Source organism: Microcebus murinus, chromosome 4, assembly GCF_040939455.1.
Source record: "Microcebus murinus isolate Inina chromosome 4, M.murinus_Inina_mat1.0, whole genome shotgun sequence".
Classification (NCBI taxonomy): Eukaryota; Metazoa; Chordata; class Mammalia; order Primates; family Cheirogaleidae; genus Microcebus; species Microcebus murinus.
Window position 1 is genome coordinate 81,774,194 of NC_134107.1, and position 26,081 is coordinate 81,800,274.

The following is a 26,081-nucleotide window of genomic DNA, read 5'->3' on the forward strand; positions in this document are numbered from 1 at the left end:
ATAGCTTGAACTTTTAGCGTCTTTGTGGGTGTGCGAATTACAGAGGAGAGGTCACTGGAGGGCAAGAGGTTGTGGAAAAGAGCCCCAGGCAAGGAAGCGGATGTTGAAGCTTCCCGGGGTGGTGGCTGGGGGCTTGGGTGCAGAGGAGCAGGACCGGGCGGGTGCTTCAGCCTGCGGAATGTGAAGGAATGCTGGGAGGGCCATATCTGATGGTAGGAAGGATGGGGGGAGCGGGAGGTGTAAGTGGTTGCTTGTCAGCAACAAATTCCTGATTGTTCCCCTTTAGTCAGGATACTTGGCACCCCGTTACCCTTTGAGCACAAACAGCTCCGGGAATGTTTGCCTTTAAAGATGATAAGCCTGTTCTTTCCCTCCTGTAATGTAGCAGGGTGTACCCTGGCACTACTTTTTTTTTTTTCCCTCTTGACAATAATAGTTTGCTGGAGGAGAATAGACTTTGGAATCAAACAGTGAAAATTAAATACCTACTTCTCGGCTTACTAGCTCTGGGATCGTGGGGCAGGCTTTCAAGCTGATGGATTCTCCCTTTTCTCCCACCGACTTCAGTACCTCCTATTACTGTGTGGACATTAAATGAGAGAGTTTTTGTAACATTGCTACCTCTTAGTAGAGGAGCTCCCAGATGGGAGGATTCTCACATTTGGGAAAGTGGTTTCTGATCTGGGGGTTGGTTTGGGGAACAGATAAAACACCACTAAAACAAAACAAGGCAACATCAGAATTGCACAGTTCTTCATTTTCATTAGCACATTCGTGTGTGCTTGGAAAGAGAACAAAACATGTGACTTGCAGACTATGTTACACACAGCACTGCATTGACAAAATCTCAGTGACAGATCTTCTCAAGAATTCAGATGAAATTCCTTGGAAGTAATAAGATAGTGTCATGACGTGTAAGGAAAAAACAGCTGGAATCAAGGTTTTGAATTGTGTGATATTGAAAAGTTATCCTTTTTATGTTTGCATGTATACATTTGCCAAAATTTGGCCTTTTGTGAAATATATATAACATGTATATAAACTGGGTATATATATTAGTATTCGTACCTGAACTCTCTAACTACCTTGTAGTAGCGGCAGTTTCAGAGCAGGTATTACTAACAGGTCTTATGCTAGTTCAGGAACAGTATATTAAGGAAAAACCATTAGATATATAGCCTGGAATTATTTCTGTACATCCACTATGACTTTTACCTGGTAGTCATGGTAATTCTACGCAATTTGCATCAGTAATCCTAATTGTCTGGAGCAGTAGTAGCAGCTCTCTTTTATAGGGCAAGTTTCTGGCTTCCAGAAGGTGTCTTTCATTTTTTGAGTCCTGCTGTTACGACAGTGAGGGTGAAAGAAACTGGACTGAGTATCTAGTTAGACCAGGAGAGAGTGAAAGATTAAAGATTCAGGCACAGGTTCTGAATCGCAGCCTAAATGTGCTTTGGCAGGTAATATTGGGACCCATGTTGACAGGCCAGATTAAAGTATGGCACAGGTTAGTGCCTGGGGACCCATGGAGAGAGGCTTTGGGAATAGCAGTTGAGAATTTTAAAAGGAGGCTAGATTATAGGACATAATCTCTGCCAGGAGTCTGGGTAGTAGGGTTAGAGGATAAACAGGAACGACAGCAAGCATAAAGAAATCGCTTGCTAGCAAGCCAGTGGATTCAGAAGTAGGAGTTCCTTACCTGTGTCCTGCTCAGAGTCTGGATTGGCATCTGAGTGCTGGAGGAACCCAATACAGCACAGGTCATGGTAGTAGACAAGTGTGGTGGCAGGGACGAGGCGGTCCCTCACTCTCTGCCGAGAACCTGGTCAACTTGATAAAAATTTTATTACCATTTTCCTTTATAGACTGCATTTCTTATTGTCCTTTAATACTTAATTAGGAAACTATGCTATAATATTAAACAGCTTTTTATTACCAAAATAATATCTTAATAAGCTTTTCCAACTTGGCATATCTCTTACTTGCCTAAACCAAGTTCCCCTGAGTGCATTGCTACACTTGGCTGCGTTGATAGAATATAAAAGAAGAATTTAAAAATGCAGGCTTTCAGGAACTTGATTTCAAGATGAATCGCTGTTTTTGATTGGTATTTGGCAATTAAAAAAAAAATCTGACCACAAGGAGGACATTGTGGAGGATGAGGCTTAGTTACCTCAACGATAACTCACTTTCCATGTGTTTCTCATATGAGACTTTAGCTACCAAGGGGCTGTGAAGTGTTAGAAGAGAGATGAGTGCCTCTTGGTGCTAGGGTGTATTTACGTGACCTGCCAGCATTCATCGTTGAGCCTGTGACTTTTTTTCCGTTGATTTAGGAAGCAATTTATTGGCTTTGCAGCTAAGCATCCATGGAACTTGAAGCCACAAATGGAGTGGAAAAATCTTATTTGATGTTGTGGCTCCTGGAAAATAATAACTAGAATTTGTGGTTGCACGTAATGCCAGTATTGCAGAGTGGATGGCTGATCAGTGGGGGTATTAATTGCTACCAAAGATACCACATATCTGGTGGGAGAGTTGGTGTCACTTTTAATACCACTCAGTCTGTTCCGCTATTTATTATTCAGGCATACCACAAGCTGACTGTGCTTCTTGCCTTGTTTATGGGTGAAATTGTTCTTCAATCAAAACTTTTTGTTGGGTAGTGCAGTCAGTATGCTACCTTTGATCTTTTAAATATTCAAAAGAATTAAAACTCTCTGTGGGAATTCTACTGGTGATGTGATGCCCCTTAGATTATTGCATGCTTTTATGGTGTAATGCTGGGTGTCACTTGGCTGTGTATGTTGATCCTACTCATTTTTCTTGGTGTGGCCAGAACTAGAAGGATATGACCAAGTCACCTGCTCTGGCCCCTGCCAAAGATAAGTGTTAATGTTTTAGTGCCTGTCTCTTACTTTTTATGAAAAGTCAATCCAGAAGGATACTAAGAAAGGATACTAAGATATTTTGACAGAGCTTACATCTCCTATCCAAATAGAAAAGTAAGGTTATTATTTGGGGCATCATTTGGACTTATAAAATGTAATTGCATTGGTTCAATCTGGCTTTTACAGACTTTTACAGATTTTCATATTTTCCTTGAGATGTAACAAAGTCTAAATCCTTACTGCTGACCCAGTTCTCTGTGATAGCTTATCACTGTAATAAACCTTATTACTCTAATAGAGTTGATAATAAAGTGCTGTTGACATAATTGTATTTATCACTGAATTTGTGTACTTTTGATTGGGTATGTATTTATGCCATTTTAAGTTTTAAGGAAAGACTTTTGGAAGACATTTTTAACATAGCATTGTCTGATTATGATATAAATGTTGGTTGGATGCAAGAGACACGCTTTCTTAATTCTCCCACTGTAGTTGTAAAACATGTAAAGCCCAAGCCGAGCCATTGTTGAAAGTTTGATAGTATAATGCCCGGTATTTAAGATAGTGGAGTTATGTCAACAATAAACAGGGAGTAGTTGTTTTGATTCATTCTCATCCTTACTTTCAGATACTAAACAGGTTTTCCAGTCAAAAATAGTAAGGTAAATTTAAGCCTGCTGAAAGGATCAAGGTAGGAAATATTTTAGACAGTTCAGGAATGTTTCAGAGTTTACGATATTGGCAAATATAGAAGCCATTATCATACTTCATCACTGTCTAGGTATGATTCAACTGTTGTCTTTTTGGATGTTTATACTCTAAGGACCTGTCATAAATACACTTGAATACTAAATTTTTTGTTGTTGTTCCAAAAGTATTTTTCCAATATTATGTTGTAGAGATAAAAAGAAAGCCTATAGTAATATTCTTGACCTCAATAATTTGTTGGAAAGTTAAAATTTATATATGAAACTATATTTTGATTGCTCCCCAGTAATCTTGTACTCCAGATGGACAGGAAGGGGAGAGATTATTATTGATGAATACAGTCAGGAAAGTTTCATGCAGGTGGCAGGAGTTTAGATAGCTGACATAATTTTCCAAAGTGGCCTATCCTTTCCATATTTCATGAATCCTACAACAAGAGTTCGTGTGTTTCTCCTTGTAAAGCAAATTGTGGGACTGTATTGTTAAACTCATGAGTTCATTAACGATCATTTATTGAATGATCCACTGTATATTAAGTATTGTTTTTTGAATATGACTAAATCAAGCTCTTGTCATAAAACATAGATATGGCCAACATCAGTAATTGCAGGACCAGCTATTATATTAGATGTTAGCCTAACCTCCCATCATATAATAAAGTAATTTACATAAATATTAATATTGATAAATAAAATCTGAAACATCATAAATAATTGATTATACCTGGGTATTAGAAATTTGCATGTAATAAAAGACTTTTCAGATTTTGCTTTAGTATAGTCTTAGAAGAAATGCCTCAAGCATCACACAAAATCAATAGATGATGGGTGGTGCTGGGGTGGGAGTAGTTATTTTGTATATGCGTTGTGCCCAAGATCTGGTGTAGAATAGACTCTCCATAGTTTTCATGGTCTCTTAAGGCATTTTGTGGGTTTTGTGCACCAGAAATTCTAACCCTGGCCTCTCATCTCTAGGGAGCTACTAGGGCAGTTCGAACATGCCTGGCTTTATGGGAGGTTCCTTTTAGACTTTGAGGGTGGGGAAGGCAGGAAAGTGACTGAAGATAGATCCCCACCAGCCTGTTCTCTAAAAATCCAATTTACGTGATACCGAGAATTCATTCATATTAATACCTGCTCTACTGTATTGTGAATTCCTGTTTAAGAAAACACAGAAAGATCTGTGTTATGTTATGCCTAGTAAACTATTAATGCAATACTTTTACATCATTATAAATAAAAAAGATTTAGGGGGAAACTTTAGATATGAGATTAAGAAGTTAGTAGGCCACTGGTAATAATTCATAAAATGAATAGTGTTTCCAGCTTTTTATTTTTTATAGAACAAATGACAAACATGAATGCTTCATTTGAACCAGGAAATATATACTTTTATGGAACTGAGACTATAAAATTTAAAGAGAACAATCTTGGTTTTTTTGAAGTCCTTTTCCTGAAAAATCAACAGAAGAAAAAAGAGGTAACAAAATTTATTGTCACATTCTGGTCAATCCCAGGAAACTGCTAGAGGGAGAGTAGTTTTTGTTGTGGGGAACCAGGCACGCAATTGTTTTGCATGTTAAAATTTTTCTTCTCAGACATTCCCATTATAATCAACTATTATCTTACTGAGTCTATAAATAGTATTTAGATGGGAAACAGACCAGAAAACCCCTCAAGTAAAATAGAAAACAGCATCACTAATTTTTGGACACAGAGTAGAATAGCAACATGAAAACCTGAGCTTGCTTTCTTGTAACCAAAATTTGACTTCAGGCAACTTCACAATTTACTCTTCAAGTAGTTGGTCCTTTGAGGGGAAGACTGCAGATTTTAAGAGTCATCATAGGCATAGGAAATACTGCCTGGGCTGGTGATCATTTTCTGGGCTGACCAAGTGGGAGGTTCTAGTATTCTCCTGCCAATCTAAAATCAAATTTTCATTTATTCCAAAATAGCTGTTGATAGGCTTCTATGTACTAGGTATTTATTTACCCTTTCTTGACATTTTATAACATGTGCTCTATGCCCTCCTAGGGTTTAGTCTAGTAGGAAAAGAAAGCATTTGCAGCATGTTTTATTTTTCATTATTTGTTAGAAGTTATAGATTTTATTAGGTTTAAAAAACTGGCAGTCTCCTATCCTTCCAGTCCCCACCACTTATTTTAATTCCCCAGAAAGACCACTTGGAACATTTAGTCATTTTTTCTAATTTTTTCAGGACCATGATTATCCTACTGTTTCTTGTCCCCCCCCCCTTAGTTTTAGATCTCATCATTTGGTTTCATATTGTTGTCTTATATGACTTCATACTGTCTTATACAATCCTTTCTCCTCTTCTCTCAGTAGAGTTAAAACTGAGGCTGCGGCAGAAGGATTGCTTGAGCCCAGGAGATTGAGGTTGCTGTGAGCTAGGCTGAGGCCACGGCACTCACTCTAGCCTGGGCAACAAGCGAGACTCTGTCTCAAAAAAAAAAAAACAAAAAACAAACAAACAAAAAAAAAACACTTAATTTTGGTAAAATCAGGTTTTAATTTTCATATTATGGGGACACATTACTTACAACTCAACTACTTAGTTTATTATGATTATTATTTGTATAACTTTGTTTTCCAAGAAATTAATAATTGGCTTAGAACTTCCTTCCTTCCTTCCCTTCTTCCTTCCCTTTCTTCCCTTCCTTCCCTTCCTTTCCTTCCTTTCCTTTCTTTCCTTTCTTTTCTTTCTTTCCTTTCTTTTCCCCCTCCCCTCCCCTCCCCTCCCCTCCCCTCCCCTCCCCTCCCCTCCCCTCCCCTCCCCTCCTCTCCCCTCATCATTGCACTCAAGCAGCCCAAACTGACCTCTTAGCTTCTTTCTCTATAGGCATGATAACATTGCCTTCTATTATCCAAAGATTTGCTGATTTCTTTAAGCTTACCAACAGAGAGCTCCAGTGGGCATAGTAGATACTTGCAAGGATGATGATGGGGCTGGGTGGGGTGGCTCACGCCTGTAACCCTAGCACTCTGAAAGGGTGAGGTGGGAGGATGGCCTTATGTTAGGAGTTTGAGACCAGCCTGAACAAGAGCGGGACCCCATCTCTACTAAAAATAAAAAAAATTGGCTGGGCACAGTGGTGTGTGCCTGTAGTCCCAGCTACTTGGGAGGCCAAGGCAGGAGGATTGCTTGAGCCCAGGAGTTTGAGGTTGTGGTGAGCTATGATCATGCTGCTGCCCTCTAGCTAGGGTGACAGAGAGAGACTGTCTCAAAAACAAGACAAAACAAAAAAGTGTAATATGTTATTACACACTCCAGTCAAAATCTTCTTTAGATTTATAACTAATTTTTTGGTCAACTTACTATTGTGAAAACTGGAATGTATTATATCATCAATATTAGGGTTTTTTTTTTGAGACAGAGTCTTACTCTGTTGCCTGGGCTAGATTGCTGTGGTGTCAGCCTAGCTCACAGCAACCTCAAATTCCTGGCTCAAGCATCCTTCTGCCTCAACCTCCTGAGTAGCTGGGACTATAGGCATGTGCCACCATGCCCAGCTAATTTTTTTTTCTATATATTTTTAGTTGTCAAATTAATTTCTTTCTATTTTTTAGTAGAGATGGGGTCTTGCTCTTGCTCAGGCTGGTTTCAAACTCCTGACCTTGAGCAATCCGCCCGCCTCCACCTCCCATGGTGCTAGGATTACAGGCGTGAGCCACCGCGCTGGCCAATATCAGTATTTTCGAAAAAAATTAAACTCATTTTTCTAACCTTTTAAAAAATTATATTTACTCTAAGTCTATTAATGTGTTTATCAGATTAACCTGAGTCTCCCAGGTAATCCTTTGATTTCTGTTATGGCACCTGAATAAAATTCAGTGTGACGTAATCACAGGGTTAGCATTTCATACCAGCTTGACTAGTGTAAGCCAGTAGTTCTGAAAAGAGGAAAACAAAATCCTAGATGGGGATTTTAAATTCTTGAATGGAAAACATTTTTACTCTTCCTTAATGAGTTCTGTTGATGAGACTCCTGGTTTGTTTTCCTTACTTCCCTGCCTTTATTGTCAGCTTTATGCCAGACTTAGAGTTCTGGTGTCACACGATGTTTTCAGTATTACTATGGATAAAGGAAGTGACTGGGAGCCTAATGAATAATAACACAGAAGGGAAAGTTTAGAGCTTAAATAAAAATAAATTTTGCATTCACTTTGTGTTGTCATTTTTGTGACTCAAACATTCTGTGACTCAAACTTTTGTGACTCAAAAGTTTTTGTGAAAAAAGATTTTGTGACTCAAACTTTGGTTAATAATTCATATTAAGTATTAGGTATGAAACTTGATGTAGATGAATTAGTCTTTCACAATTGGCATTTGGAACTATGCATCTTTAAAGAATATGGTACTGTAACTCCCCATTAATTCACGTACTTATTTTTGGTTCTCCCAGTGTTTCTGAATACTAGATTCTTTCCCATTCCAATTGAGATGATTATCCTTGCCTAATTCCTACAAAAAGCATAGCAATATGGGTGCAGATAGTTTTCTAAAGTAGTGCTTCTCAACTTTAATATGCATACAGATCACTAAGGGATCTTGTTTAAAATGCAGATTCTGGCCGGGCGCTGTGGCTCACGCCTGTAATCCTAGCTCTTGGGAGGCCGAGGCGGGCGGATTGCTCAAGGTCAGGAGTTCGAAACCAGCCTGAGCAAGAGCGAGACCCCGTCTCTACTATAAATAGAAAGAAATTAATTGGCCAACTGATATATATATATATAAAATTAGCCGGGCATGGTGGTGCATGCCTGTAGTCCCAGCTACCCGGGAGGCTGAGGCAGAAGGATCACTTGAGCCCAGGAGTTTGAGGTTGCTGTGAGCTAGGCTGACGCCACGGCACTCACTCTAGCCTGGGCAACAAAGCGAGACTCTGTCTCAAAAAAAAAAAAAAATAAAATAAAATGCAGATTCTGGAGTGAGGCCTGAGACTCTGCATTTCTAACAAGCTCACAAGATGCTTATGTTGCTGTTCCTCCTGACCACGCTGAATTGAATAACAAAAGTTTAATATACCTTGGATAAGGGAGTAAAGTTGACCTCTTTAAAATATAGAATCTGTATTCAAATATCTGTGACCCTTGAACTTCTAGAAGTCAGTGGGAGATTTTGCATTACTGGCTGCTACTAAGTACATCAACTAGTACTAGATTTATTGCTTCTTACAGACCTAAAAATATTATTTCTAGGTCACTGCTTACAAATGATTTCAATACTATGTTAATGTATTGTGTATGTTTTATATATTAAATATATAAACTATATTCCTGCTAGTGCCTTTGAAGAAAAAATACTATTCTTGGTACCCTCTAAACTTCAATTTGTAATGTGCAAACAAACCTGTAGCTGTTAGTCATTAGGATCCTATTGTGTATTGTTTTATGGTTACGTAAGCACAAGACCACAGAATATACTATATACAAATTAATAACTAGCTTCATTGTAATGTTTGTTTTTTTGAAATTAGATATTAGCAATGAAAAAGATTAATGGCTTTTCTTTTTTTTAATAGCTCAGTCTCTAAAAGAATTTGCGAGGCTCCTTATTGCAGTAGAAGAAGAAAGGAGAAGACTGGTAAGTCTGTTCGGTGATTCTTAAGAATACGGCTTTGTTTGGATATATTAAAAAGAAAGACTAGATCCCTTGACTTAGAGAGTCATGTAAGACTTTATGATTTGATACGTATACTATTGCATGTATTTAGGAAAAGACTCCTGAGTATAATTATTAAATAGTGCTAATAAGATAATCATTTGCTCTAATTATTTCATTTGTTCAGCAGATGTAAATGACCTTTATTTTGCTTGCCATTCAATTGTTCTGTGAATTAAAAATACTGAATAAACTGTCATTAAGAAACCCATTCTAATTTAGCAAACACTTAGAAGTTTTAACAACCTCAGTGTTATAATAAAGACACATTTCAAGCATTAAAAATATTCAATAATATTCAATAATTGAATATTATTGAATAATAATATTCAATAATATTCAATATTAAAAATACTGAATAAACTGTCATTAAGAAACCCATTCTAATTTAGCAAACACTTAGAAGTTTTAACAACCTCAGTGTTATAATAAAGACACATTTCAAGCATTAAAGACATGGAAGGAGGTTCTAACTCACTAGGGTGTTACCAGGTGTGACCTTTCTTGAAAAGGTGACATTTGAGTTGGGTCCTGAAGGCTGGGAGGATTTTGCTAGACTGAGAAGAATGGGGAAAGCATTCTAGAGTGATGGATTAATTTATGTAAAAGTATTAGAGCACAGTTATTGGTAAGATACTTATTCATTCAAAAATATAATCTTGTACCTATTGTATTCAAATTTCTGTGATGGTCCCTATCTATGACCCAGTATGCTCATCCGTAATATGGGAAAAATAGTAGTACTCCATGGGATTGCTGTAAAGAATTTATATTAATAGCAGCACCTGCCACATAGTAAATACATATTGATGGTGATAATGATGTTGAAGGTCAGTTATTGAGAGAGTTACAAACTTATTTAAATATCTTTCATTTCATGAGCCTCACCATCCAGTTAGGGGATTTTATATAGGCATGCAGGCATACCTTGTTTCTTTGTGCTTCACTTTATTGTGCTTTGCACATACTGTATTTTTTTTTTTTTAGAAGAGTTTGTTGCACCCCTGCTTTTTAAGCAAGTCTGTTGGCACCATTTTTCTAACAGCATGTGCTCACTCTGTGTCACATTTTGGTAATTGTCACAGTGTTTCAAACTTCTTCATTAATATTTTTTGTGGGGATCTTTGGTTGTTATAAATGTTTTGGGCTGCCACAAACTGCACCCATATAAGATGGTGAACATAATTAATGTTGTGTGTATTCTGACTCCTCCACTGACTCTTCCTGTCTTTCCCTCTCCTTGGGCCTCCTTATTCCCTGAGACATGATAATATTAAAATTAAGCCAATTAATAACCATAGAGTGTCTTCTAAGAGTTCAAGTGAAAGGAAGAGTTACCTGTCTCTCACTTTAAATCAAAAGCTAGAAATGATTAAGCTTAGTGAGGAAGCCATGGCAACAGCCCAGATAGGCCAAGAGCTAGGTATTTTGTGCCAAATAGTTAGCCAAGTTGTGAATGCAAAGGGAAATATCTGGAAGGAAATTTAAAGTGTTACTCCAATAAACACACAAATGATAAGAAAGGGAAACAGCCCAATTACTCACATGGAGGAAGTTCCTTTAAGCCAAAGCTAATCCAAGGCCCTAACTCTTCAATTCTATGAGGGTTAAGAGGGGTGAGGAAGCTGCAGAAGTAAAGTCTGAACCTAGCAGAAATTGGTTCATGAGGTTTAAGGAAAGAAGCCATCTCCATAACTTAAAACTGCAAGGTGAAGCATCAAGAGCTGAGATAGAATGCAGCAAATTATCCAGAAGATCTAGCTAAGATAAATGATGAATGTGGAAAGTGGCCACACTAAACAATGGAGAATCTGTGGAGGTGAAAGAGCCTTCTGTTGGAAGACAATGCCATCTAGGACTTTCATAACTAGAGAGAAGAAGTCAATGCTTGGCTCTCAAGGACAGGCTGAGTCTCTTGTTAGGGGTTAATGCAGCTGATGACTTTAAACTGAAGCCAAAGCTAATTCACCATTCTGAAAAATTCTAGGCCCTTGAGAATTATGCTAAATCCACTCTCCCTGTGTTCTAGATATGGAACTTGAAGCCTGGATGACAGCACATTTGTTTATAGCATGCTTTACTGACTATTTTAAGCCCACTGCTGAGACCTACTTATAAGAAAAAAGATTCTTTTAAAAATATTATTGCTCAATGACAATGTACCTAGTCACCCGAGCTCTGATGGAGATATACAAGGAGATCAATGTTGTTTTCATGCATGCTAACACAACATCCATTCTGCAGCCCAAGGATCAAGGAACCATTTTAAGTCAAACTTTTTAGTGTGATTTAAGAAATATATTTCATAAGGTTATAGTTGCCAAGAATAGTGATTCTTCTGGTGGATTAGGGTAAAGTACGTTGAAAACCTTCTGGAAGGAATTTACCATTCGAGATGCCATTACTGTTTCATGGGAGAGGATCAAAATGTCAACATTATCAGGAATTTGGAAAAAGGTGATTCCAACTCTCATGGATGACTTTGAGGGGTTCAAGACTTCAGTGGAGGAAGTCACTACAGATATGGTAGAAATAACAGGGGAACTAGAAGGAGAAGATGGAGCCTTAAGATGTGACTGACTTGCTGCAATTCCCTGAAAAAAGGTGAACAGATGAGGAGTTGCTTCTTATGGATGAGCAAAGAAAGTGGTTTTTGAGAGGGAATCTACTCCTGGTGGAGATGCTGTGAACATTTTTGAAACGACAACGAAGAATTTAGAGTATTCTATTAACTTACTTTATGAAGCAATGGCAGAGTTTGAGAGAATTGACAATAGTTTTAAAAGAAGTTCTACTGTGGGTAAAATGCTATCAAACAGCATCACATGCTACAGAGAAATGTTTTGTGAAAGGAAGAGTCAGTTGGCACAACAAACTCTATTTTTGTCTTGTTTTAAGAATTGCTACAACCACCCCAACCTTTAGCAACCACCACCCTGATCAGTTAGTAGCCGTCTACAATGAAGGAAGCCCCTACAACAGCGGCAAAAAGTTTATGACTTGTTGAAGGCTTAGATGATTATCATTTTCAGCAATAAAGTATTTTTTATTTAAGATATATACATTGTTTTTTTTTTTTTTAATTTGTGTGACTTGTCTTCTTGTGATATTTGCTATATTGCTGTAGTCTTGAACTGAACCCAAAGTATCTTTAAGGTGTGGCTATAAATATAATACTCAGGTGTGTACTAAATCCTCTTGAAATGTGGCACAGTTTGGTGCTATTTTTCTAAATTTGTAAAAAAAGTGGTTCGAGGAGGGTGTTTTAAGGTGACATAATCCCTGGAGGCATTATACAAGTAGGGTGCAGCAGTTGTATAGATGTTGCCGGAGAAAGTGCTGTATGCATTTGTGAAATAAGGCATGTTGTTCTTAGGAGGGATTAGCAGAAGGTTAATTGGTAGTCGTGGCTGTATGCAGGGTTTAAGTGCTAGGCCAAGAAATTTTTGGTGATTGTAATGGGTAATGGGGGAATTGCCAAAAGTTTTGAAGAGAAGAATGCGAAGATCAATATGGGATTCAGGAGAGATTAATTTGGCAGCCATGGGAGAAATAGATAATGTGGGAAAGAAATGTCCTGATTCATGGTGGTGATGGTGGGGTGACTATATTCTTGTGGGAGACATTAGCCTACTGATATCAGAGAGACAGCCATGCAATGTGACCTATACTACTAGGTACATACATGCCTTTATGGGATGTTGACCTTGTCTGAGGGGGGTCAGAGAAAGCTTTTTTGTGGAGATGACTTGGATCTGAGTCTTCAAGCCTAAATTGACACTGTTTTAATTCCTTTTACACAATCTTCATTCTGCCATTCTGCCTCTGAGCTATGCAATAGATGTCCAACTTTCATGGGGAGAACTGGGTAGTACGTTTACTTTTGCCCGAGAAAAGAAGCTGATGACAGAAATGGGAAAGAGTATAGAGATGTGGAAATTAAGAGTTGGAAGTGGCGTGGAAGCCAGGGGACTATACAGTTCTGGGTTGGCAAGGCTGTGATTCAGATACTGTGCAAATAGTTCAGGGGAGCAGTAAACCAACTACCATGGGTTATAATTTTAGAAAATGTTTTGGTTTAAAGAACATGAGAACGTGTGTTGTCGCTTGTGGGAGGAAAGAGAGCCAAGGCAATGTTGTAGCACTGAGGAGACTTTGTACTAGGGGCAAAGCTCTTCCTTTCAGGTGGGAGGAAAGGAATGGAGGATTGGTGTAAACATAGTAGAATTTTCAACAGTAAATTGGTCAGTTGGACTGGTGAAAACAGTGTTAGGAAGGAGTGCTTATCTGCTGTGGCCAGGAGTTTGTAGAGACAGTTTAGAATAGCCAGGAGCAGGATATTCAAAAAAAGAGTAAAGGAACTAGGGTTAGGAATGGAGGGTTAGTGTAGTCAGATATCATAAATATGTCAAGGAAAGACTCCTTACCGTGCTTTTATGGATTTTTCTAGCAATAGCTAATATTGAACTGTGGGCAGTAAGTATGGTTGGGAGGTCAGATTCAAGTTGGTGGTTGGCTCAGAAGGTGTGGTGCCTGGATTAAAGGGCCCTGATTGAGTATAGTGATAATTGAGGGAGGAAGGTATTGATAGCCTTGCAGAGAGGGCAGGCACGACTACTTAGTCATGTTGAGGGTTCACTGGGAGCAAAGAGGGGTGAGAGAGAAGATGGGGAAGCTGTGATCAGGAGTGGGAGTTGAAATGTTCTGAGTTTGGTCTCGGAGCTAGTCCAGAGAGTGATGAGGTTAGGATGTGGCTGAGTCAGGAGACAGGCTTTAGAAATCCAGAAGGCTGAGCTCAGAGATTTGGATGTTTTATGGGGAGGATCTTAGATCATCCAGTATGATGACAGGGCCAAGGACAGAGACTAAGGAGAGGAAATGGCTGAGGAATGTGGTTGGGTGTCTTGTAAGCCATGGTGATGAAGATTGGACCACTTTCTCTTAGCGTTTCAGAGATCTTCATTTCTGCTTTTGGCCACGTTTCTGAAGTTGGGGCAAAGAAGAAATTCTGCTTTCATGAGTGAAGTCATACTGTGGGTTTGATTGCTTTACCTGTTGTTTTAGAAAAGGACTGAAATAAGGAATGTGCAAAGTAATGAAAAAAATGTCTATAGATAAAAGCCTAATGAGATGCATTTCCACAAAGATTATATACAAAATAATCATTGAACACACATATCTAAGCACTGGAGTGATAAATCAGCACTTCCAGTCATATTATGTTATTACAGCTGAATGATAGTATAGGTTCAGTATCCTTTCTATGAAGTTTTTGGGACCAAAAGTGTTTTGGATTGTAGATTTTTTCATACTTTGGAGTATTTGCCTTCTACTTATTGAGCATCCCAAATCTGAAAATTTGAATTTAGTGCCATGTCTACACTCAAAAAGTCTTGGGGCCGGGCGCTGTGGCTCACGCCTGTAATCCTAGCTCTTGGGAGGCCGAGGCGGGCGGATTGCTCAAGGTCAGGAGTTCAAAACCAGCCTGAGCAAGAGCGAGACCCCGTCTCTACTATAAATAGAAAGAAATTAATTGGCCAACTGATATATATATAAAAAATTAGCCGGGCATGGTGGCGCATGCCTGTAGTCCCAGCTACTCGGGAGGCTGAGGCAGAAGGATCACTCGAGCCCAGGAGTTTGAGGTTGCTGTGAGCTAGGCTGATGCCACGGCACTCACTCTAGCCTGGACAACAAAGTGAGACTCTGTCTCAAAAAAAAAAAAAAAAAAAAAAAAAAAAAAAAAAAAAAAGTCTTGGATTTTTGGGGCATTTCTGATTTGGGATTTTGGCTTTGGGATGCTCAACCTGTATACCTGGTAATAGATTTTGTGCAAAGATATGTTGAAGAATTTGTATTTTAAGAATTAGTGCTTTGTTTGGGATGTAGAATATTTTAAGTATACCATGAAACCATAAAGGAACTCTATAAATCATTCTTTTTTTTTAAGTTGATAAATCATGGGTATTATATATCAGTTAGGCTTGACCAAATCTTATGTATATCAGGACAATGAGTAAACAAAATTTCATGAAGATGAAAAAAGGCACTGAGCACTTAACAATTTGAATAAATTCTCTTTTATTTCTAATGATTTACCATATTTAGTAAGATGAATACATCATCTTCGTAACTTAATGACTATTTGTAGAAAAGGAGCCCAAAGAAACATTGATTTTAGAAATGTAACTTCCTGTTAGCTCCTTCTAACTTTAATTATTAAGGGTTTTGTTTGGTTTTTTAAATTTTTGCTAAAGCCAACTAAAAATGCATAGTTTTAATGCAGCAAAAAAGCAATCAGAGAAGTAATGGAAAATGCATTTCAGAAACTTTTGAGGACATAGTTTATTCTTTCTCTACTTCTCATTAGAAAAACTATCTTTCAAGATGCAGCATTTTCCAAGATGTTGATCAACAACTGCCATCATATGGCTAGGCTGAGAACAACCATTTAATGGAAAAAATATAAGAAATAATTTAATAGCTCTTTGTACTGGCCTTGGTAAAATACTTATTACTTAAAATGTCAGGATCTGATATTGATTGACGTAGGCTTTTTTTTTTTATAGTGCATCTTTATTGGAAATCCTATAATTTTCCCCCATAAAATTTAGCACTTAAATGATTTTGATTAGAAGGTGTCATCGATTGGGTGTCTTTGTGAAAAGACTCAGACAAACCTCCAACACAAAGAAGGGCTTCTAAGCCATGTAAACTTCATGGTGATGTTTCTTCAATTTCTATACCAACACAGGAATTGCTCTTTTTCTTCAGAACACAGCTGACTTGACTGTGCAAATGCTACCATTTTATTCCAGGCTGTTCTAAATTAATTTGAACCAATACTAACATAACTGGGGAACTCCCTGGAGAAGGAGGAAATGGCCTCCTGGAAGAGATCTTGGTAACCTCTTCTTTGTTTGTATTGAAAATAGTGAATTTGACTCTTTTGGCTCCAGGGCTGTGGATGTGATATTTCCTCTCTCACCCCACTCCCCACATCCCCATTCTTAATACTCTCCTTCTTGCTCCTTGCTCTCCAGCCCCATGGGCTGCTTTCATTTGCTCCTCATGTGTCCCTACAAGCTTCTTTTGAACCTACACCTTGACATTTGTTCTTTTCTCTTTGAGTCCATCTTGACATTCAGGCTTCATCCCAGATATTTTCCCCAGAGCCCTGCCTGTTCTATACAGCCTAAATCAGCCCCCTGGAGTCCTTACATAGTGTGACAGAAATACCTGCACTTAGGCAGCTTGCATTCTACTGGGGAGAAAGAGACGTTAAACAAATTATGCGTGGTGATGATAAATGCCAAAAAGAACATAATGCTTCTGGTGGACGATGTTGCCATTTATTGAGATGAAGGAGGAGGTGGGGAAGGAATAGAGTCAAATTTTGGATCTATTTAGGTGCCTACTGGATAGCTAAGTAGTCTTGTCTAGGGGGCAGCTTGATAAATGAGTCTGGAGTTCAGAGGAGCAGCAAGGGCTGGATATATAAATTTATAAGTTGTTGACGTGGAGAGGCTATTTAAAGGTTCTGGGAATGGATGAGATCACGCAGAGTCTGAGTGTGGAGACAGAAAAGAGAAAAGGTGGGCGGATAGAGCTCGAGGTGCATGAGTCTAGAGTTTGGTCAGATGTGGCAGAATCAACAGAGGAGATTAGATCAGTAGGAGAACTCAGAGAAAGTTGTTTGGACAGCTTGCTCACAGCCTCATTTCTTCACTTGCATTTGGTAGAGATGTGGGACCATAATAGAGAGAAACTTATGGAGTGTGGATCCAGTGGCTGCAGCGTTCCTAAGGATAGAGGGTCCAAATTATCTGGTCCGCCTTGTGCTGCTCCTCCACCCCCTATTCAACCTCTGACCCCTAACCCCTTACCTTTCCAGTATTCTCAGTCCCTGACCTTGACAAATGATTTCTTCCCTGTGTGTAGCAATGTAGATTTTTTTTCTTTTCTTGGCTGTATTTTTGTCACCAATGGAGGAAGCTTCAGCTTCAGAATATTTTAGCTAGTGTTTATCTTGGAGAATTTTATACAGTTGAACTTATTTTCTTTATTTTTAATTTTGATTAATATGAGAAACTTGCTTTTAAACAATCCTTACCCATAACATCTCACGTTCACCTTTGACCTGTGTAAGTTACAAATATTGCTTTAGGTTTCCCAGAATTTATATTCCTTCTTTTCAGTGTTCCAGATTAGTCCTTTTTATCCTTGAGTAATAAAAAAAGTACTTTCCTGAAATGAGTTAGGTGTCTGGGTTTTATTTTGGAACAAAAAAATTGTGGTGGGATTTAGAGGAGAAATTTATAACCTTCATTAACATTACAATAGTGCTGCTTTTATAAGAATATTAAAGCCTCTATTTCCTTTCCTTTCTTTCGCTTTTGTTTTAAAGCATAAGTGCTCCTACATAGGAGTTAATGGGGGCAAAATCAGAATAGTTTTAGATGTTTATTAAAGACAGGAAAAATGTGTCAGATACATACTTTATTTCATCATTGATGTAAGATTTTGAGCTTTTGTGTGAGCATCAAGAAATTTAAAGAATATATCTGTGGTGCTCAATACATTAGGCACATGTGTCTGCTGAGCACCTATTAATAAAATGTGTTAGTTCTGTGTCTTTCATTGTATTTCTGTTGGACAGCTCTGCTATAGATGATAATAAAAACTGGCAGTGAGCATTCCAAAGTACCAGGCATTGCTATAACTGCTTTATAAGTTTTAATTCATTTAATCTATACAGCAGCCCTCTGAGGTTGCTAATACACCCATTTTAAAGAAGAAAAAACTCAAAAATACATGACTAATAAGTGGTATTGCAAGTGTTTGAACCTAAGCTTTTGGGCTCTGGAACCTTCACATAATTCACAGTATTACAAATTAACACTCAGTTTTAATTGAAAATTCCATTAACAACAGTAGTTAACATATTTTGTTCATATAGTATGTGAGATGCACTAATAAGTGCTTTAAAAGTATTGCTTCAATATCTTACAGAAATTAGAGAAGAACACAGACATTGTAAGTTTTGAAATTATCTTAGATTAATTTTCAAATAGTTCATCGTATTTCAGTAGGCATGCATTTCAACAAAAATTGTATCCATCAATCCTTTGACAGTTCCCACATCAGATTTTTGACATGGAAGAGGTAAAAATGTGCAGGAAATCTGATAAACTTATTTAAGTCTTTCTGCTGCCTTTGAACCTCAAATTTATGAAGTAGGAGAATATTTTAAATGTTGGAAAAATTACATGTCCCCTTTATTCTTGATGAAAGATTTTCCTTTGTTTTAATCTTTTGCCATCAATTTTTACTTTGCAGTATGCCATTTGGTGTAGGTTACACTGATGAGTCTCAAAGTATCCACATTGGTGATGTTGTATGCTTAACTCCACTTACCTGTGTAATAATCTAGGTTCTTTTATTGTCTGGGATAAACGAGGCACAGTATGCCAACATTCCACATGTATGGATATGGATTTTATTTCTGGTATGTCTCGGGTTAACTTTTATTAGACACAAACTCTAGATATGTTGGCCTCCATGCCAACATTTTTCTGCAATGACTTCACCTGAAATTAAAAAAAAAAAAAAAAGAATAAACTGTCTGAGTGTCCTACGTGTATAAAGTTCTGATTTTCACATATGTTAAATCCTGGAGGCTTTTTCATCTCCTGATTTCTGGCTACCTGGTGAAATATTAAGGTAGAACTGAGAAGTGGTAGATGACACGCAATTGATTGAGACTGCAGTAATAGTGGCTTTCATTTTTTATTGCTAATAATCATAGTATTCCTTTGCATTTTTTAAAATTGTGCAAAGCGCTTTTACTACATTTTTAATTGTTCCTCACAACAACCTGAAACTGAGCTCAGCCTCTGGATGAGTTGGTCAACTTCCTGCGGGCCATTAGTAAGTGACAGCACTGACGATGTTGGACTGAGTTCCAGATTTGGGGGCTTGCAGCTCAACTGTTCTGTTATATCCATGTCTTCCCTTTTTTATTTAGATTTTAAGCATCTTTTGGTCAGAGACCTGATCTTTTTATATTCTTTTTTTCCTTGTCCATATTAGGTGTTGTGAAAACTGCCATGGTTGTTCAAAATTTGGTATAGTGTTTAGTAGCTCAGACTCCTTGACAACAAAAGAAATGGTGGTTGTTGATAGTTATCACAGCTTCCTATTCACCAGGTGTTTAGAAATAAGGGATGATGGTGTTCTTCAATGAGCAGAATATTTTTTGTCTTTGTTTCTGATTAAACCATAGAGTCATAGTGTTCATGCACTACAGAAGAAATTGCAAATTGAATCTGATAACCAGTAAGAATAAAGAGAATAAAACTTTAATTAAACTTTTATTTTGAGATCATTATGAATTCACACATAATTAGAAGGAATAATAATTAGAAAACCTATGCATTCTTTCTTCAATTTCTCCCAATGGTAATATCTTATAAAATTATAGTTAAATAGTTTATCACATTTACTCAGATTATTTGAATTAATTCATTGCAGTTAAGTCTAATAGAGAAATAAACTTTCTTTGAGAAAAATTCATTAATTTAGTGTGAAGGACTTGAATAGGAGAATTGCTAGGATCTCAGAAAATATTTCAAAGCGTTCATATTTATGAACTATGTCTTTTGATTCTGTAACTGAAAAAGATTTAGGAATCTTAATGATAACTAAAGGTATCTATCAAAATTCTAAAGATATTTCCAAATAGAAATAGTACAGTGGTCAGGCAGGGAAGCCTATACTGGCAGGCGGCCTTTTAGCCATTTCACTGCTCGATAACACTTCTTCCCCAGAGTGTGTGAAAGGGGAATAAAGGAGATAAAACTGAGACTGCTCTGTGGTGGTCCTTACTCGCCCTTGCAAAAGAATATTTGGAAAGAAGGTGGTACATTTTCTTAGTAAAATTCAGGTTGTATGCTGGTAGAATTTCTATTCTCCTAGCTGGCAGTCAACACAGAGAACTGAGCTAGCACTCATTTTAAAACATCTTTGTAATGTGGTATACCAGTTTCATTAACATTTGGACATTGTTTTTTTCTTGCGATTATTGATGTCATTTTCACAGCTGGTATTTCATGGTTACATATCAAATTGTTAAATGTAAAGATTTGTAAGTGGAGATGTGAAAATAGGCATCCAGTCCTTATACTTTCCTGTTTCCTAAGGCCCTTTTAATTTTTTTATGATTGACATTAACCACAGGGAAGGATTTAAAGGGAACTTTTACACCAGATAGTGCTACTTAGAGAAAGGAATCAATTTAAAATGGTTTACTCTGAATAAAGCACTTTCTCAATCTTCTGATTTTTTTTTTTTTTTACTGTCAAGATATAAACTGCATTGAAAATTTCTTTTTCAGTTTTGCTACTTCCAAAATATGAGTCCCTGAGTATAAAGATTTTTGTTGCTTATGGCTGTGAATATTCACATGAGCTGCAAAAGCATGCCATTGGCCACAGCAACTGGATTTCCAGTCTCTTTCCTCCCAGCTCTGGTTCTTCCATCTCGCTGCCACTGCCACTTATTCTAGTTCCATAGGTTTTATTTTGGAGTCTTATAATTGTACATCCTTATCGAAATCTTTCCATTTTTTACCTTTGCACTTTCAAAAATACATTTTTCTCTGTGACGTTGATCATCACTTTTCACTGGTAAAGGTTGGGGATGTGCTAGTCTTTATTACAGTCATAAACCATGTTTTGATGTTCTTCTTTGATACTTAGGAAGCACAAAGATACTTTTGATATTATAAAAAGTGAATGTATCTGAAGTCATTGTGTAACCATCCTCCAAAAGTTCTTTAACACCTGGGTGGGGCACTTAATTTTAAAGAACCAAAAAAAATAAACCTAAGCAGACATGAGGTAGGCTGGAAAAACACCTAGGGAAAGATACCTTGAAAGGAAATTTTAAATAATGTGGATGAATGGGAACTATCAGCTGACAGACCAGATGTTTAGAAATAAGAGATTATAGTATTCTTCAATGAGCAAAATGTTTTTTGTCTTTGTTTCTGATTAAACCATGGAGTCCTAATGTTCATGCACTACAGAAGAAATTTCAGATTGAATTTGATAACCATCAAGAGAAAAGAGAATAAAACTTTAATTAAACTTTTATTTTGAGATCATTATGAATTCACACATAATTAGAAGGAATAATAATTAGAAAACCTGTGTATTTATTCAATTTCTCCCAATGGTAATATCTTATAAAATTATAGTCAATAGTTTATTCTATTTTACTTTGTTATACTATTAATTAAAAGTAAAAAATTGTTGATAAACTTTCCCTTTGTCTTAGAATCAGGATTTGTAATTCAAAGACAAAAGTCTGATTCTTAGTGGATTCTTATCAAGATGCCATGTGTTATTTTATGGTGTGATTCATTTGTGTGTCACCCAGGATACCCCTTTGCAAGGCAAACAGGAAGTTGCTTGGGAGGACACTGGGGCATCTCATATTTGGGAGAAGGGCCACATTGCGTGTGGGATTCAGGAACAGCTGGAATCACTAACTGAGGCCTCTGAGAGGCTTTTTGTCTCTGCCTCTCATGTGCTTGTCAGCTTCGTTCTCTTAGTTGGCTTCTTCCACATGGCGAATCATAAACATTGCTACTGTACCTCACAGAAATTTTTCCTAGAGAGACTTGTCTAGTTTCCCCTGATACATTTTTAAAAAGAAAAAGAAAAGAAAAGAAAACTTGGAGAAGTCTATGATTGGCCTAGCCATGGCCACTTAAAGACTCTTGTCCAGTCACCCACGGCCAAAGGGACAGAATATGTTGCATAGACTTTCCTCTGAATATCAGGGCTATTTTCAGAAACAAAGAAATTATTGTAAGTTGGGCAATCACCCCAACTCTAGTCTGTCACAGCATGGTAATGACCTTAAGAAATTCCCATTTAACATTGTCATTTGAACACAATACTTATGATAGTGAGTTGTGTATAAAATTTCACAAGACTTAGAAAACATATTCATGCATTTGAAACATTAGAAATGTTCACTTTAAAAATCAGGAATTAGATAAGGATGTGCACGATTCCTGCTTAAGTTCCATGTTGTTTTGAAGGGCCCCTAGTCGATGCCATAAAATAAAGCCAAAGACACAAATCTGAGACTTCGGATGAAGAAACAAAGCTATCATTTTTTGATGTGATTTTCCACATAGGAAATCCCCACAAATCTATGGATTAATTATTAGAAATAAATGAGAGGTTAGCCAGGTCGATAGATATAAATTAATTATATTTCTGTACAGACTGGAAAAATGTGACAAAAAAATAAGATACTCAAGAACAACTAAACAAAAGAATGTGCAGGACTTTCATGTGTGAAGTTAACATTTTTCCTAAGATAGTAAAGGAGGACTGAATAAATAGAAAACCAATACAGTCAGTTAAAAATAATAATTTTAACCAACATTATTTTTCCCCAACTGTATTAGACTACAGGATAATTTACTGTAATAATCTAAATGATAGCAATTTGATTAACTTTTTACTAGTGTAGTGGTAAACCTCAGGCTGATTCTAAAGTCTAGCGTAGTTCCTTTTTTCATTTGGAAAATGTGGTCACTCTGTGAAGACCTTCATCACATTCCAGACTTCTAAAAACCCTTGGTTCTTTCAGATATTTTCAACAACAGAAACACTATTGTTTGAGAACTGATGTACTCCTCCTTTGGACAACCACATCTAACTCCCTCGGTGGCAGAAAAGTGCTCCAAATAGTAGTTACTTTATTTCTATTGAGGTTTCCGATGGCAAAACAAAATATCCCCAACAATCTGAGACTTAATTTTATTCACTTTACATTTTACCCACAGCATTATTTCTGTTCACCACATGTAACAGAATACTATGTAAGTGATGCAAATAAAATAAAAATGTATTTCCCAGAGTCAGCAGGAAACCAGAACAGAAAATTGGAAAAGTCTAGATTCCAATTAATTGTTGACATTCAGTAAAGCATTAAGCTCCTTGGGACTTTGTTTTCTTTCTTTTTTTTTTTATATATGAGGAGGGTTCAGGATTTCCCAAAGTGTAAAATGGAAACCACCAGAAATGTGTTAGTTATTAAGTCTTATATGAATGAACATTTTAAAATTTAGTGCTTCCATATTTATTTCAGTGTGTATTGGACAAAGAACAACTCCGGATTTAATGGAAATTGCTGCTTTGCAGGGTGCTCAGTAAAAAGAAGGGAATCAATTTATAAGGAAAAAATGTAGGCTATGGATTTGACCAAAATCATAGAAGTGGTGTGTGCATGATTGGAATTTGGGAATTCATGGAATAGGTGATACTTGCTGCTTCTGCTTTAATGTCTTTGATTTTGATTATCTTCTGTGACTGTATTTTCTGCTGGATATTATCAGTGATTAGCTCCAAGTTCACCACCTCGTTTATGGAACTTATGTTTAAAAAAAATAACCATTCCCAGGAGCTATCTGATTTCTCTTTAGTTTCTTGTGAATGAACAAGCCTCCATACAGGGAACACATTATAGATGGGTTCAGCCAGGTTCTATTTGTATCTTTTTCTGAAAGATACAGGCTGCCAACTGTAGGATTTAGGTACTTTATAACAAAGCAGGTGGTGGACCATAGCATAGTTTCATTTTTATTTACAAAACAAAATGAAACTTATAGGATTTTCTATGTCAAAATAGTTGGAAAGGATAGCAATCATTTATTTTCAACAGATACTTATTATTAATATCTTCCTCTGGGTCTGGTATTGCTCCAGGAGCTGAGAATACTGCTCTGGGCAAAAAGAGTTCCTCTGCCTTCTGGTTGGCAGAGACAGACATAACAAATAAGAAAGTAAAAAAAAAAAATATTATCAGATAGTGTTATGTGCCTGGAAGAAGGAAGATAAAAGAGGATAGGTGAGGGGGGGTAGGTATGCTTTAATGTGTGATAGAGAAGTCCTCAGTGAATGAGTATCATTTAAGCAGAGAACTGACAAAATAAGAGAACAGTCTTGCGTAGATCTCTGGTGGAAATACTTTTCAAGTTGCTTAAGCAGCTCTACGGCAAGTGCAAAGGCCCTGAGGCTGGAGAGAGCTTGAGGTGTTTGGAGAGCAGCAAAGAGGCCCATGTGGCTAAAGCACAGGAGTAAATGGGAAAGTGGACAGAGATGGAGTGGGATGGGGGGAATGTGAAGAATATGTGAGGCATGTAGGCCTTGCGAAGGCTTAGACTTTTGCTCTGTGGAAGGGTCTTTCAGCAGAGGAGTAACATGAACTGGTTTAGAAATGTAAAGGATTACTGGATGCTATCCATTTAGGAGGCTATTTTAGTTATTTATTAGTTAAGAGACAGTGATGATTTGCTCCAGGATGAAAGTGGTGGAAGTGGCCTGATTGTGGGCGTATTTTGTAGGTGCTATTGGTAGGATTCGCTGCTTGAGCAAATATTGATTGTGAGAGAAAGGGAGGAGGCAATGGCATGTCATCGATAGGGTTTCTTCACCCCAGTGCTTTTATTTATTTATTTTTAGTTTTTAATTTTTTTTTCTTTTTATTACATCATATTATGGGGGTACAAATATTGTTAAGGTTACATATATTGCCCTTGCCACCCAGTGCGTTTGACATAGTGGGTCAAGCAAGTTTTTGTTGTGGAGGTCTGTCATGTGCATTGTAGGATGTTTAACAATGTCCTAGGCCTCTATACTCTCGAGGCACTTTTCCTCTCCTTAAATTGTGGCATCCAAAAACGTCTCCAGACATTTTGTCCCTTGGGGGGCAAAGCCAACCAGTTGAAAACCACTCATCTAAGGTTCTTGGCCTGCTTGGGATCCTGAGATGGAGGCACTGTAGGGGGAAGAGATGGGGTAGGTGTTCTCAGGAATTTTGTTTTGCACGTGTTAAGTATTAGGCAGCCACATGACGTGTTCAATAGGAATCAGGGGAGAGGTCTGGGCTGGAAAAAGAAATTTGGAAACTATCGATGTATAGATGGCATTTATTAACAAATCCACTTTTGAGGCCAGATGAGATTATGTAGGAAGTGAGAGAGTAAAAGATGTGATAAGGACCAGTCACTGCAAAGTCCGCCACATGGTTATTAATAGTTATCTCTGGCCCAGTCTCAGAAAAGGTTTGCTGTTATAAGTAGACTTTATAAGACTTCCACCTACTATAGCAGTATCTACTTATTAGAGGAATTTTGAGAAAACACAATCCACTTTCTCAAAATTCCTTTAATAAGAAGATACTGCTGTGTTACATACTTGAAAGAAAAAGATAAAAATACAAGTGCTGCTTTCATCAACAATTTTTATTAAGACTGTCAGTGGCATGTAAGTCAGTTCATCTTTTGATAGGTAGGAGGAATGGAAATAGCAGAAGGAAGGGCTCTCACTAGATGGGAGGTGGTATATAGGCCTTCATGTCTAACTCTTTGGGTGCAGTCTTTATTTGGGACTGTTACCAGATCGATTTCTTAGTATTTACAGATACTTAAGAGCCTATATGGTGTTCCTTCTTCCACTTATTTCCTGGCTTACTCTTGTTCATTCTTCAGGCCTCAGTTTATATAAGTTGTAAGTCTGCCCGATGGTAGATGTATCCCTTGCACCCCTCTAAAACAAGTCTTCCTTCTTATGGTGTTCCTAGTTTTCCTTCATGGAACTTACTGATTGCAAACATATACTTATTTGTGTTGTAGGTGATCTCCAGTAAGCTATATCCTCTCTGGGAGCAGGGTCCAAAACTGTTTTACTTTGCTGGTCCCAAGTGCTCAGAACAGTG

General features: G+C 37.4%; 1 protein-coding gene across 1 annotated transcript in view; it reads left to right on the top strand.

The window, feature by feature from the left end:
* ARHGAP42 (Rho GTPase activating protein 42) overlaps positions 1 to 26,081 on the top strand; it is a 282,154-nt gene that overhangs the window by 77,203 nt on the left and 178,870 nt on the right. The window contains exon 3 of the mRNA XM_012770559.3: positions 9,142 to 9,203. Within this exon, the coding sequence (XP_012626013.2) occupies positions 9,142 to 9,203 (62 nt within the window). The remainder of the gene's footprint in view (positions 1 to 9,141; positions 9,204 to 26,081) is intronic.